The sequence below is a fragment of the Calonectris borealis genome, chromosome 1, assembly GCF_964195595.1.
Source record: "Calonectris borealis chromosome 1, bCalBor7.hap1.2, whole genome shotgun sequence".
Taxonomy (NCBI): Eukaryota; Metazoa; Chordata; class Aves; order Procellariiformes; family Procellariidae; genus Calonectris; species Calonectris borealis.
Genome location: NC_134312.1, coordinates 8,743,410 through 8,759,449, shown reverse-complemented (window position 1 = coordinate 8,759,449; position 16,040 = coordinate 8,743,410). Strand labels below are relative to the sequence as shown.

At 41.2% G+C, this 16,040-nt stretch overlaps 1 protein-coding gene across 1 annotated transcript in view; it reads right to left on the bottom strand.

Moving 5' to 3' along the window:
- Window positions 1-470: 470 nt before the first annotated feature.
- The window catches only part of ELAPOR2 (endosome-lysosome associated apoptosis and autophagy regulator family member 2), a 33,228-nt gene continuing 17,658 nt past the window's right edge, over window positions 471-16,040 (bottom strand). Inside the window, exons 13-20 of the mRNA XM_075148334.1 lie at window positions 15,248-15,421; window positions 13,578-13,767; window positions 9,548-9,644; window positions 8,247-8,348; window positions 5,830-5,956; window positions 4,863-5,041; window positions 3,733-3,898; window positions 471-715 (exon numbers count right to left, since the gene is read on the bottom strand). Of these exons, the coding sequence (XP_075004435.1) occupies window positions 656-715; window positions 3,733-3,898; window positions 4,863-5,041; window positions 5,830-5,956; window positions 8,247-8,348; window positions 9,548-9,644; window positions 13,578-13,767; window positions 15,248-15,421 (1,095 nt within the window). The 3' untranslated portion in view covers window positions 471-655. The remainder of the gene's footprint in view (window positions 716-3,732; window positions 3,899-4,862; window positions 5,042-5,829; window positions 5,957-8,246; window positions 8,349-9,547; window positions 9,645-13,577; window positions 13,768-15,247; window positions 15,422-16,040) is intronic.

Sequence of the window (16,040 nt, the reverse complement as noted above, 5' to 3'; positions counted from 1 at the left end):
CACATTTAAATTTAATAGCACCAGGTTTTACCCCAACCCTGATGGCCATGACTTAGGCATCAGAATGGGTTCAACTTGCAGGTGCAACACCATGCCTCTTGTATTAGAGGCCAACACAGACCATCTAGCCCTTCAAAGCATTAAAATCAAAAGTATTTTCCAAAGTTCAAAACTCACCTGAGGCTCATTCCGAGTACCATTCACAATTTTGATTTTAAGAGAGACTCGTAGCTATGCTACTAAAGGACAATACACAACCTTTGCAGGAGGTTTCAGGCCTCTCTGAAAATCATTTCTTATGAATATGCGTAGGAGGAGTGATGGGAAATGAAAGGTACCTATAAATCATATGGCATGCCTGAGCGATGCCCTGGTGAATGCAAAAAATTCATGTTATTTGCAGTATGTATATCTCTTCCTGAGTTGAATTTCATTCCCAGTATGGAATCCAAGCGTCTGCTTTCTTTTTTGGCAAGGTACTCAATCACATGGTAAGGCAATCCAATTTTCTGGTTTGCTTCCTGTCTTCTTTCCTCCTAAATGGCCAAGCACTTCTCACCAAGATCACCACTACAATGTGTGCCAGAATATGTTTAAAATATGGTCCTGTAAAAATAGAAATTAGGTTTGTTTCTTTGAAGGCAGCATTAACTCTTCATATATTCTGGGATCTTGAAGATTTCAGCTGAACAGATTCAAAATGATCTTCCTTTTCCTGCAATGGAAAAGACAGGTTCCCATCAACTGGGATTCCTCAAATTCACTCCAACAGTTACTGCAGTCACTTCTCTTAATATCTCCAGAGCGGCCTTTGCCAAAGACTTCACTTTATTTCTACCACAGTCATTAAGAGCACAATTTGACCCTTTATTATTTAATAACACTACTAATTCTGTGAAAATTTGCAAAATCAATAAAATTATGCCATGTATATTGTTCACGGTACTTACTCTAGAGGTACAGGGGAAGTTTGCATTTCATACTCATAGTATAGGACAAGTAGTAGTCAGAGCTGGTGAATTGCAAGGTAGTCATATCTATGGTTCTTATTACTTATTAATGTGTTTCCTACAATAAATAAAATGTTTGGAGCAAAGTCTGTGAATGTGAACACCACTGCCTCACTCCCAGATTCCCATCCCAACTCCTCCTCTGGAAGACTCACAGGACAAAAAGAGTCTACAAATCCTCCGCCATCTTAAAAATCAGGGCTGGAGGGTTGAGTTTTCTTTCTGTTTTTATTTGCTGGGTGGCAGCCTAGGCCATCTGGCCGCAGGCATCAGGGTGAGAAGTGTGGACATACGCGTTACGGCGTATGTGAATGACCCAATGGTCCATGCAGAAGCAATGAATGAAGGAGCCCTAATAAAACTACTCACTAGAAAACGCTGGTTCTTGCTTCGTGTACCTTTTATACTTGTTGATGTATGCAAACAGTTTGGAAACTATGTTAAACTAACCTCATGATCTGATCTTTAAAGCCATCTCACTCAGATCAGGACAGCCTAATGCAGATGTGAGAAAAAGCAGGGGAGAAAATTGTCCTACACTAGCCTACCGCAGCGTATATATTTCTTGTTCTGAAGGACCTGGTATTGTTATGCTGGAGGTAACAGATGGAACTAGAACAGACTCCAATCTGAAGCAGTTTCATAATTCTTTAACTTCTATATTCTCATTAAAAATAACAGTAATTTCTTCATATATTACAGGTCTAGCCCTGAATTCCTTGGGTACTCAAAACCACTAATAGCTTCATGAGATGTTTTGCTTCATAGAAATGCCATTGCCTGAAGCTTGCACATAGAGTTAGGATACTTCAGATTTTTCTTTATCTCTCAGTTTACATTTCTCCTCTTTTTCTCCCCTGTTTTCCTCCATATATTTTTTCCACTTTTTACATGCATATGCAGCAGGAGATGAATTTCCTCATCTTTTGCATAAATGAAAATTGATGCCTATAACATTTGTTTTGGAGAAATATGTATTAAATTCCAGTTATCTGCAGGGATACAGGATTTCAGTAAGCTAATGAGGTACTGGAAGCTGAGTTTGCCAGCTATGATTATCTAGCAGGAAAAAAGGAACCAGCTTAGAAATATTTGACAGGCTTGTTTAAAAAGGAGAGAATACTCAGGGAGCCTGCTACAATGGATATAGGAACCTTAAAAAACTCTTTTTGAGTCCAAATAGCCATTCAAATGGTCTGAATACTAAAATACTAAAGTTTACTTTAAAGAGAAAAAAAAAAACACTTCTCCTACGCTCTCATCTCTACACTTTTAATCAGGAAGGAGCCAGTGGTTGGTGCTGCAAATGGAGTCAGCAAAGCTTTTACAGTTATCAGGTGTACAGCAAAACATGACCCTCACCAGCAGTACTGGTCATTACACTCAGCCACAGCCAGCCAAGCCATTTCGCAGACAAAAAAACATCATCAGTGTTTCAAAGTCAATCCCTATAGGATTCAAAATGGAATCAACTTCTATTTTTTGCAACACCACCACAAAATTTGATGTGATTTGATTTTATTCACATTTTCAATATTCTTAATATTGAATTAAGAATTAATATTGAATTTCTGCTCCTTTCCACAAGGAACAACATTGATTTTGCAAGACAAATTGTCAGGCTGGGGTCAAGGGGAAATTCCGCATATTAGCTGTGTAGTGGTAACATCTCCTAGGAGGGAGATCTGGGGAGCAGCTAGCATGGAAAGAGGACAGCAGCCAAACAAAAAAAGTAAAAGAACAAACAGAAGAGAAAAATAAGGAGAAGAAAGGAGGCACACAGGTTTTAATTACATTGCAGTCAGTCACAGAAAGGAAAAAAGGAATAAATGAAAAAGATCTTAACATTCAACATTCTGAAATATTATTTGGACAAGAAACAAGATCACAATAAAATTTTTTTTTTAAGAAACCCTCTTATTTTAAAATAACCCTCTTCAGCAAAACTGTTTGAAAGGGAAAATGTCATCCACCTTTATCCTGATCATAATAGATGCCCCAGCTAGACTCCCTTAAAGACAGCACTACCTTCTCATTGACTTCATGGCATTTGGAATAAAGACCAAAGTGTTTGCCGGATCTACCACGACGGACCTCTGGTGCTCCTCTCAGAAATGTTCAAAGGACACCAAAGACCTTTGTGCTACGAATTCAGACATGTAACAATCCACATCACATGTGCTGCAGAAAAAAATGCTTTTTGCTGTTGCTTCCTACTGAAGTGGAGGAGGTTGCTGTACTGGGTAACAGGCTGCGGCTGATGCCTCCTCTTCAGCTGAACCCTATAGTACTCAAAGTTACGGTTCTCCAGTCAGTCATGAAGCCAGTCCAGGTAAGCTGCAAGCAGCTGGCTGGTAGCTGTTCCCAATGTTAATTTTCTGTATCTATAATAGCTGTGTTTGCCTCAGCAATAGAGGTGTCTGGTAGGAATCTGGGAAGAGAGGATCCCCCCACCATTAACTGCTCTTTTGAGGTATCACCCATACAATAAAGAATGCTACTGAAATCTCTCTGCAGAAGAGGGAGCATTTACTCAATACCCTGCAACATTTCTTATCATTATCCATACTGTGGATTTCAGCAGATCCGCTACGGACTGGGTGATGCGTGTGTGGGAGGCTGCACAAAGCACTGTGCAAATTAGCATCACAGCCTCATCACGTCCAGTAATAAATAAAGGTAATAATTATTTTTAGTATTAATAGTAGCAATTACGACTCACCTTCGTTGCCAAGGACTTGAGCTTCCCCAGCAGTGACTGCTTATTTGAATACACTATTTCTTCTTCATTATCTTCTCCTTCCATTATAGCACAGCTGTCAGCAGCTGGCAGCTCACACTCTTTTGAGTTCGCTGTCATCACTAATTTGGAATATTTATACTCCAGCCTGAAGATATAAAGCCAGACAGGCACAATTTTTTTTACAAATGTCCCATATTCAAGGTTTTTGTAATTTAGATTATCTGCAGTCCTTCCACGTGGTTACTTCTGAGGTATTTACCAGAAATTAGATATTTTTCAATCATTAAAAACATGTAACCAGAATAGTACTAACAATACATCGAGCCATGTTTTCCCAAAAGACCACAAGTAGGTCGAGAGGATTTCCTACATGAAGAAGTGCGACCTGTGTGCTGGTTGGGGCAACAGCAGGTCTGACTTCAGCCTGTATCAGATTCTGCATCACACCCATGTCCAGGGGGGCTAGGGGGAAGAGGAGAGATGTGTAACAGTGTGTGGTAGGAGGCAGCAAAAGGTGAGGACCATGATATTGGAGTCTGGGTTTGGTGAAGCTGGATGTGCTATGGAGCGATGAAATCCCATGGAGGTGGAATCACATTTTGAAAGTTTATGGCATGAGATTTGGGAAGCAGAGGACAATGGGATGGGGAACAGTCAGTATGATCAGTCTGAGAAGCAGGGATCTTTTGGGTGTGTACCAGACATGTCCTGCCAAAATAGACCTAAGCAATATACAGTCAAGAACCATATTTTAACCCAGCTGAAAGGGACTAATTAGACTGAAGAGATATCCTTTTGGTCTTCAGACCTTAAGAAAGCTGTGTTGCTTCAGGACCTAAGGTCAACTTCAAACCCTTGGGGTTAAAAAGATAGTTCTTGTTGGGAAATTATGCCATAACAAATTACTGTGGATTTCCTATACTTTCCTCACTAGCATTTTTGATAGTCACTGTTGGCAGAAGAAACCTCAACTTGGTGGATTAACGGACTGATCCAACATGGTATTTCTCATCAACATTGTCATAAGGCCAGATCCATGAAATGGTTTTCTGTTCACTACATCAAGCTTTTAGCTTACTTTTATATGGAACACAATTTGCAGTACTTACTTCTGGTTCTTCTTCCAAAAATAGCAGGTCAAGGCTATGAGCAGAACGGCTGTGAAAGCACCAACACCAGCTCCAACTTTTAGCCAAAAGTCCACTGTTTCACAAGTGCTGGTCCTTTTTTCTGGCAAGGGAACCCCTTTAATGCAATGCTTTGGCTCATTCCATACATACAAGGTTTCCTTTCAAACGGAAAACAGAAAACACCAAAAAGTGAGCTGCTTATATGAAAAGAGAGAACTATTTAGAGTTGAAGAAAACAAGCTGTTTTGAGGTAGACAGGTTAGACATCTTTTTAATGAAAGCCAAAGCATGTACTTCAGGTTTTCAGACTCCAGGTTGAGTTATATTGTCTACTCAATTGTCCCCTTGATTGCATCTGCAGGTTCAGACATGGCAAAAGGATTTCCTCTTCCGAATTGCTCTTCACCTGGCACAACATGGGTTGGACGACTGTGAATATGTTGTGCCTGCACTGGAGCCATTGATCAACAGGACAGTTCTGAGCCCGTGAAAGGACTTCCTAATATTTGACTAGAGAAGGCAGCAGCAAAAAAATTGCAAGCAAGGAAGGATGAATTCAGTTCAGAATTTTCTGAACTGAAATTCTGAATCCTTTCCTAGCTGACCCCTGATTTTTATGGCTATTAAAGGATTGAAGTCCTTTGGGCACTCTGTCCTTTACAAATAACTTGCCTGCATGTCTGAGTGCATCAGAGTTCGCGTCCCTACCCACATAGCTGGTCAGCACAAGCCAGCTCTCCTCCAGGAACCATGTTGCCATTGCACAAATATCCCTGAGTCTCAACACAGCACCTCACCAATAAGACTTGCACCCAGCCAGCTCAGAGCCTGGACTGAGATTTCCCAACTCTACCTGCACTTACATACCAACTTGCACACCGAATTTCACCAGAGTCCAAATTACATCCAAATGAACCCATCTGACTTGGAGACATAGGTCCTGTACCTGAAATCCTTTTTTGCAGGCTCCCTCAATCTCGTGGTAGTCTTGCTCCGTGCAGAGAGGGCAAGCTTCTGCACTTTCCCATACAAAGTAGAAAGTGCATCCATCGCAGGTGCCCGCGGGGCATGAGCTAGGAGGAGAGCAAAGCTTAGTTATCACTTATGAAACACTCTGGAGTTTGCATCCTCACTCCACATTCTGCTGCTGAAGATCAGTAATGGTAAGTACAACAAATGGGTAAACATCCATCAAGTCAGCAGATGGAAAAATCTAGGGGAAGAATTTTTCCCAGTTTATAAAATGCTTTCTCGAGTGAAAACAGATGTTGGGCTGTCAAAGGTCTAAAATAACAGTTCCGTTGCTGGCAGTAAGTGCTACTCACGCACCTACGACAGAGAGAAGAGAAAGAAGCAAGCCTTGGAGACCAGCAGAACTACTCCAGTGTTTCACCAGCACGGGCTAGCCCAGCGTGCACCTCTATCGCTCTTCTCCTGCACTGGGTGACTGTTCCACATGAATGCTGCTATCTGGTTCCTGCTGCTGTTCTAATGATGTCTGGGTGATTTTGTCCATATGGAATGGACTTGTCCTGTCATGGTTAATTACTAAAAGAATGTTCACCAGTTAATGAAGAGATAACAGCTTCTCTTAGTCTAAGAAAGACTAATGACCCTATTTTGTATTCAGCCTGCAGAAGAAAGTTGTACTGGCAATGGCAGGACATTCCCGCAGCTTTTGTTACTGCCAATTACATCAGATCTAACAGCAGCAGTGGCCAAAAGTCCATGCAAGAAGCTAGGTCATGTAAATGTAAAATATATCCATACAGAAAAATGGATTTAAAGTTTTTTTTCTATATCATCTGGAAATCTGTTATCCTGATCTGAAGGACTGAAAAATCCACAGCCCTGAAAGCCCATCCTGGCTTATCCTGATTTGAATAACTGACAACTGTCCTCTCTGGATTATGGAACATTTTTTTCAATGTACATGTCAAAAGCATTGACAGACCTTTCTCCTCAGCCTCCTTCATCTTATACTGCAACTTCATATGATACTAAACACCATGTCTGGAGGATCAAGGAGTTACACGCAGTATTATTTGACACGTCTCAGATACCTCCCTGTTTGTAAACAGCTGTCTGACTGCTGAGCTAATCAAAGGGGGCTAGGAAGAAGTCAACAAGAACTGAGATAAGTTACACCATGTCAGCTGTGTGCCGTTTCTGTCCGTGCTCACACTTTTAAAAGCAAGGTAGGTTACTCCTCCCTCACTTCTGGTGAGTTATCACAGCTCACATCATGTTTAACCTACAACATTAGGACACCTGAAGGATTTTCACACGGCAGCTGATAGATGGTGGCTTGTTGCCCAGCATAATTTGTAGTGTGTCAGGTCCCTAAGAAACCGGGGTAAACATCTCCAAAAGCATTCAAACACCAATCACTCATTTATCACCTGTGAAGTAGATGCCTCCTTGCCTTCATTCAGGTGAGTATGTTTCACCTGTCCCAACAGGGACAGGAATCAAAGAGGATCCCACACTTCTCACACTGTTAGCTTTTGGGAAGGGGACTTAACTTTTGGGAAGGAGGATCAGTGAGGGGGCAATCAGCAGATTTATAGCAATATCCAGATGGACTAAGATGAGCCAAAGAGGAAGGTTATCAGAGTTGAGGGGAACTTCTGAAAAATCATAGGGTGTTGCTGAAGAGTAACAGAATTAATTATTTTATTGTTTTTTCTCTGCAAGTTTTCAGGTGCAGGATAAACAGTATTTTTGAAAAAAAAAGAAGGTTTTTTTGAGACACTTGAATCAGAGTGAAGGGAAAAAAAAGGTCAGGCAAATTAAACACAACTGGTACAAGGGCTCCAGAGTAGAAACTGGAGTGATGAGACACATAAATAAATACATGTAGAACTTGAACTAGACAGAGTCAGGGCTCACATAAGCATTGCAATAGCAGATTTCATCATTCCCAGGACAGGTTGCTCTTTTTCAAAAAAAATCGATTTGTTCACAGACACTGCTGTAGATCAAGGAAGAAAAACTACCTCTCAAAGCCCAGACTAGGCAGTTTTAATCAGGAGGCCAAAGACCAAAATAAGGATCTGAAATAAAGGAGAAGTGGAGACAAGAAAACATCACTACATTTGCTTCTGGCTTTAAGCTTGGAACAACCTGCCCGAGCTCTAACCTCTCTCACCGCACAGCCTAAATACACAGCAGTTGGTCTGCTGGGTGAAAATGGACACACACGTCCTTCATCTAGGAGAAATGAGTGAGACCTCCTGGGTGGCTGATGAGGGAGACAGCACTCCTCATCGCTGTTAACTATAAAGTTACTAACGAGTTTTGTAAAAGTTGCCTGAGGAGAAAAGGTTTTTAGGCACTACTAGGATACAAATACTTAAATACCTGGGCACAGAAAGCTCTCCTTGGTCTGGTTTGTTGGGGCTGCATCTCATTGTCACAACAGTTGCACGGCCATTTTCACAGGAGGTTGTTACTGTTGAAGACCTAATGTCAAACAAGAGGAGAAATGCAATACGTTTCCGCTACAGTAAATACATGTTGCTGTTTCATCGGTCTCTGGTCATTCATGCAACTGCCGTACTAAAGAAACACCCTTTACCGCAGTGCTTTTGCCTTTGTCAGCTGGAAGAAGAAAAAGGAGCAGGGGTAGGTTTCACCACTTCATTTAAATCTCAAAGTGCTCTGAGATGCCACTCAGGGAACCGCTCTGTTTTTCTAGCTAGTTTGAATTCTGCTGAGTCAAGGAATAAACCTGCCCGCAAAACAGAATAGAACAATTAAAAAAGAGAATCGCAGGTTCTATGGTTGGTGTGTTACTCTGCTGGAGAGTTTATGATGACTCTCTCCTCGCCTAATAGTCTGAGAACCACACTGTCCTGAAATCGCACAAGGCAAAGGGGATTCAAAAAATGGACCTTTTTCCAACGTGATAGACATTGTAAGCCAAGTTCATAATATTCTCAAAATAGGGTCACTGGTGTGGGGTTCAGTTTGCACAATCAGACACGTAATTTAAGTATTCACGTATGCATAAAGTGTTGATTCCCAAAGTGCTATATTAAGCCAATTAAGATCTATCACTAAAGCCAACACAATCTAGAGAGCCAATCAGTAGAAGAAATATAGGTATGTGCCTTAAGATAAGTTGAATAGCCCCACGGGCTCCAGAGTCCAAGCTTAGAAACCCAGTTCACATGAAGACACCAGCAGGCAGACATCTTAACTGAGGTGATCTTTGAGCTAATTCTTACCCAAGCTGAGGTATTCTTTTTATGGAGAAAAGTGAAGAACAGGAAAAGCACACTAGTAACTGTGCCGGTTGGAACAATTATTTTTCCTCCCATTAGTTCGTTTTTGTAACATCAAAGTAAATACAAATGAATGTGAAAGAAAATATGCAAAGCCATATATGAGAAATTATGAAAAGGAACGTGACACTGAAAGTGGCACCTGGATGAATCAAAGCTCGGGTATCAACCTCTACAGATCAAGCGTAATTTAGATTTGAGTAAACAGTGTTTGCTGATTTCATAAGATGTTCTTCAACATGCCAATCGATATCAGCCAGATACTGATTAAAGTGATAAAGATTAAAGGTGGATTACAGATCTCCCCTCTCAGTTTTCGTTTCCTTTAAACAAATGAAGAAATTTGACATACCAATAAACAGTATTTTTACCTACTTGTAAAAGAAATGCACATCAGGTATTTTGCTTGGAGAGGGAGGAAACATATCTGTCTTGATGCTGATATTTTCCAGCGTTGTTTCAACAGTAGCTCCTAAAATTTGAGAAGAAAAAAAAAAAAAGAACAAGCTAAGAATGGATTTCTGAGGGGTTCACATATAACATTTTCTCAGTCTGAAAGGTATGGGTCTCACTTAATAGCATTTAATAACATTACTATACATTATACACTTTCTTCTATTCTAACTAGACTTTGCAGATTTGTATGTTCCTCATAGAGTCTGATTTCCTCATATAGACATAACAAAACAAAAAATGAATAAAACAACACCTGTGTAAATAAGTTTTACTCTTTTGTATGAATTTAAAGCAATCATGGGATATTACAGAATCATAAAATAATTTAGGTTGGGAAAGGACTGCTGAAGATACCCGATCCAATCAACTGCTCAAACCATGTGCCTTGAATGTATAACCCTAACACATCATAACCACGTAACACCCTGAGCAATCTGCAGTACTGTGGGAGAAAAACTGAAAGATGCAATGACAAGATTCAGAAGGATTATGGAGTCGTAGGCAAGCCTTGATGGCACATTTTGGAACAAATGACAGGCAGGTGTGTGGAACAACACAGGTTACACAGCTAACCTGGATTTTGGAGAAGAGGAAAATTCAAGTAACCAAAGTTCTTAGAGATCCTTCCAATCCCATGAACCAAAGAAGACAGACAATATTGGTGTTGCACTGCAACATTTCAGAAGAAGAGGGAGCTGTACAAGAGGGAGCTGTACAAATGGGGCTGCATCCTGCTAGGGAGGTCAAAAATTGCTAGAACAACAAGAAAAAGTGGTAGCAGCCAGCAACTGGTGGGAAGATGGGAAAGATCGAAGAAAATAAGTTTTCCACTTGTTCTTGTAACAGTTCAGACAGCCTAGCTGAATTCTTGGCTTTGACTTGGCTTTGACTTGACTGGCATTACATTTGGGAGGACAATTCACACAGCTGGAAAATCCATGTCTGGTTATAACCCTTTTAGATAAATATAGCAGATAACAAAGGTGACAGTTTGCACTAGACACTGCTACCTGGTGTAGGACAAGTCAGAGCTTGGGTCTGTGAAAGCACATGGATCAATGTGCTCAGTCACATTGCTTAGGAGGGCTTGCAGGTGAGGGATAGCTAAGGAGCATCACATCAACAGACAGAACAAAATGAGCTGTGCTGCAGCAACCATCAGGAACATGTGCAGAAAGATGTCAGGTTATTGTGGAGGGACCTCTGGTCTGAGAACCGATGCTGACGTCAGCGAGGATGATCATTTCCTCTCATCAAAGACATTGCATTGAACACAGGGTAACTTAAATTTGGATTGCAACACAATGGACAGAGATTAGTTACTCACTAGAGTGGAAGATGATAGCTCCTAGGGACCTTATTATATTCAACAGAGGCAATGACAGAATATTCCCATCCAATATGCAGTACTGTAGAGATGGCATCTCAAAGTGCAGTTTCTCAAAAATAAGAACACTAGAAGCAACATCAAGTGTAAAAAAAAAATGTCATTCTTCGGAGGATATTAATTATATGGCTAAAAAGCCACAATGACTCTCTCAAGAATGACAATAGCTTTGACTAAGAGTCCACCTTGGATCAGAACAGTAGTAAAAGAGCAATTCAAATAAAAACATTGGCACAAGCTTAATGGAGGGAGAATAGAGAATCAAATAAAATAAAAAGTTATGAGTTACAGAAAAATTATAATGGATGCTAAAGACTTCAGGGAAAAGCCTGTGTTTGGCAGCACTAGAAAAATTATAAGTTTGGAGCTTTTTTAGAAATACTAGAAATAAAAGTACATCTTATGGATAGGAAAGGCAAACTTCAACCATTTTAAAATGTAACAATTGTGATAAAGAAAAGGCAGCAGAAGAGCTTGATATCTTTTCTCCATATTAGAAAAAAATCAGGACTATCTCCTTGCTTTCCAAGACAATGACTGAACACCTCATTCCTTCAGTGGCAGGAGAGGATATTGGCATCTACTTGGCATGCACGCTTATAAACTAGCAAACCTATACCTAAGAGTGACCTTTAATAGAGCTTTTAATGATAGTGAAATGTCAGAAGTCTTATGGAGAGAGGATATGGTGAGCCAAATTACAATGAGGCAAAATAGCAGGAACGGTAAGTGGAAAATGGGTTTCAGTTAATGGATAGATACATAATGAGTGACAGTCAACACGAATTTATAGAGAACAGCTCTTGTTGAACAAATCTGATTTCATTCCTTGAGTGCTGGTGAATTTGGTTGCTAAGGAAAATTATGTAAATTTATCAAGTATTTCAGTAATTACTACATGAGATTCTAATTTAAAAATTAGCAGTGTAATATCAATTAAGCGCATACTCTGTATTAGCACACTCTGTATTAAAAATTATTTAACTAACTAATTATAAAATTATCTGGCCATGGGAAATTGTCATCAAATGTGGTATGTCTCCAGGCTTCTCTAGGCATTGATATTGGAGTCCCAAAATGGATCCCCAAGATTATCATCAGGGATCTGCAAGTAACTATATAATCACTGTTGGTAAAGTGTGTAGATGAGTCAAAGGTTAAGAGGAATAGGAATAAAATACAGAGCACCTTGGTTCACTTGGTAAGCTGGTCCCAATCAAACTAAACATATTTAGTGCAGACAAGTACAGCAAGGGATGAAGGTCAGTCCTAAGGAAGAGAGATTTTCCCTTGGACACTGTAACTCTGAAAAAGATCTAGAGTGGAGATCAGATCCAAGAAGCCATCATGAAATCCCATGAGTCTGGAGAAAGAAGGGCTCAGGCATTCCATCCTTGCATGTAAATAAAAACACGGAAATTATTTTTATTGCCATTATAGTGAATTAAATACTGGAATACTATTCCATTCTGAAGCCCATGCTTTAAGAAAATATAATAACAAATTACAGAGGCTGCAGAAAGAGCCTCAAAAATTATTCAGATGCTTGAGAGAAAGACATGATAGCAAGAGACTTAGAAGAACTCGGTCTACTTAGTTTATCAAAAGAGCAGACTGCGGAGGGTGTGATGATTCCAGCACACAAAATATTTCTGCAAGGAGGAAAATGTGGGTGTGAAATGGAGAAAGAATAACAAGAAGCAAGAGCTGAAAACTGAAGCCAGGCAAATTCAAACAGGAAACAAGTCTGCTTTAAAACAAAATACGGAGACGGCGTTTGACCAGTGGAAAAAAATACCGATGGCTGTGGCAAAGCTTTTACTTCTGGCAGTCTTAAAAGTCCGGGTTGAATGCTCTTCCAAAGACGTGCTTTTGTCAAACATGAGTTTCTGGGCTCAGTGCCAGGGAGAAAGTACAAACACTCAGTGCCTGTAATAGATAGGTGAGCAGACTAAATGACTTCATTGTCTAATCTGGCCTCAGACTCTGGGAACTCGTAAGCCAGAGCAATGCAAGACTTAATGATGTGCACAGCCCCATGCTGCCCTAAGCCTCCTCCTTCCTCGCCTAATTATGTCCCAGCACCAGCTTCTTCTTCTGAAATTGCCCGAGTGGGGACTTGGCATGGGCAGAAACACTTGGACTAATGTGACTACTACAGTGATTGGTCTTCCCTGCATGAGGTGGGTAGGAAACATGAAAGAAAACCAGTGCTTTTTAATTACATTCTCCAGATTTTTGTGCTGAAATTCTATGCACCATGGGACCCGCTAGACCAAACACGGGGAAGAGTGAGTAATATGGGCATGGAAAGCAAAGAATGGGGGGAGCGTTTACTCTTCTCCTCCAGCCATCAGCTGTCCTGAAACAGCAGCAAAAAGCAGTGGCATCTGTCCACATCTGCTTCGCAGCTCAGGACAAAGTGGGACTGAATCTTGGGCTGCCCCTTTGCTCTTCTCCCAAGGTAATGCAGCACTGCTGACCTGAGAAAGATGTACTCTGCAGCCCTAAATACATGAGAGTACATCCGTGATAACAACATGCAGAAGACAAACCATGTACCTAAGAACCTGTCGGCCAGGCTGTTGGACTGCAGAGCCAGGGCTGTTCGGAAACCCTTGCTGTCTGACGGGATGATCGTGGACTGACAGACAAAAGCTCCCACAAAATTGGAAAAATCTTCTGATTCTGCAACCATGTCCTTCAGAGTAACATCTGTGATATTGTCAGTGCAAATAGCCATCTTCTTCCCCTGTGGACAATCAGGAAAAAATGGGGAAGCTGTTGGTTGTTGATAGGACGTGAAAAAGTTTGAGAAAGGAGAGATTGCAAACCTCCTGATTGCAAACTGGATGAGTTTCACTCCTGCATCTTAGAAACAATTTGATGTTTCTATCATGAGAGGGACAAATTGCAACAACAAACGGTGCCAATTTGAAAGCTCCAATTAAAGCCTTGTACAGACCGAGAAACACAATGTCACCTCTGGTATGTGTCTTATCAGAAACCTGTGCTACGAAGCACTCTTCTCTGTTTATCTTGACAGCACAGCGTTTACTTGCAGAGCATAATAAAATGGCTTGCAAAGGAAAACCATATTTCCCTTGCCTTTAAATAATATACTGTAGAATACCTCTTTATTTGGGATTTAATCCAGATAAAGTATTTTCAAAGCACAAATACATGAAATCCCTAAAGAGATATATAGCCTTCAAGGCTGCATTAACGTCACATGTCAAGACCGGTGCCAGAATCTCAGAGCAACAGCAATGAAAGACAAATCACCAGACTCAGTTGTCCTGACAAAATGCCAAGCACTCAGGACCTAATCATATGGTTAGTAGTACCGTAGTATCATCTTAGTAGTTTGGGAAAATAAAGACCAGATCCACAGGGGAGTGAGCATATCTGTACCTTTGTGGATCTAGTTGTCAGCAGCTCTAATCCACGTGGTGCTTAAACACACATTTAAGCTTAAAAGTATGCAAAACACTGTGAAGAAATGTGACTACTCATTTGCCTCAACTCATGCAAACCCTTTGATACATGGGAAAGAGACTTCAGATCTCTACAGGGCTGAATATCAATGTAAACTACGTGCACGGGCTTTCATGGGACAATACAAATCACTGGTCCTGCTCTGAAACTTCAGTTTATGTATGTGACAACATGCTCTGGTACAGTCCAAGCCCCAGACAGAAAAATCTTGACTCTGGGGCAGAGTCTGTTTGCACTCATGGACTAAACACATTTTTTCACTACTTTAAAAGGCTGCAATCAAAGTCAGCAATGGGCACCTCGGCCACTGGCAGAGAGCAGGGTGACCTGCTGACAGCAACATCTCCAGCCAAGTCACGAGAGAAACATATGGAAAGAAGTTGGCAACTGAAAGACTCAGAGTCTTCGCTTGAGCTCCTTGGTGGCAGCACAAAAAGGCCAGGGTTTTGACCCAAGTGACTTGAAGGCACAAGAACTAAGAAAAGGTAGGGATGTGACAGGGTTTTTCTTCTGAGCATTACTTATGCATAAAACACTGTCATCTCTGCTCTGGAAAATCACTTGGCTGCTCAAAAGTCCTCTTGCACTGCTGAGCAAGATCCAGAGTTTGCACAGTGTCAGTGACATCTCAGCTGTAGGGGAGTCCTTGTCCTGTCTCAGTGTGATCCCACAGAGCATCAACACAGGCAGCAAATTGGTTAATCCCCCCGACCCTCAACACCAGCTGAGCTCACCTCATTCCCACACAGGCTGATGTTAAAGAAGTGGAAGAACTTGGTCCCTCGGGAGGTGAAGCTGGGTCCGCTCATTAACGAGCCCACCTGGCTGAGGTTTCTAAAATCATAACTCAGGCTCTGGTTATCCTTGATATACGACACCAGGCAGTCACTGAAGCAGGCAGAGTGGTCCTTCAGAGAAGGAGAGGCATCCATTAAAGAGCAGTTATGGACCAGCAGCAAACCATTCACCTGGGAGTTAAAGCAAGCAGGTGCAGACAGGACTGCTTTCCTTGTCAAGGATGGAGGGGAACATTGTCCTATTCCTGTAATTCACCTTTCCCTTGGGAGAATTCCCATTCCTGTTTCAGTCCCTTGCAATCACATATCAAGACTTTAATGTCCCTAAGCCTGGCCTTTCTGCTACATTAGCCAAGAAAATGGAGAGTTTCTTGCTTTGTTTTGCTGTGGGTGCCTTTACGGTCTCAATATCCCAGCTTAAAGCCCTGTAGATAGACCAGAATATGGCCTCAGTTACACTTGCATCATGCGAAGCCAACACAAGAAAGAGCTCAAGAAACAGGGACAGGGTACGAATCCAGATGGAGAAAGGCAGAATATGAACAAATTGGAGCAAATTGGAGTCCCTGTGCAGCTCCTTGCCAAAGGATGCTGCACATGATAAATGTTTATCTAGGCTTAAGGGCAATTTCATATAAAAGGAATTTGTTACAGGTTTCTAAAGGCACAGAAACATCATCCAGCTGAGGAAGTCCCTGAGTTTAAAACAGCAGGAGTCTGGGACAGTTTT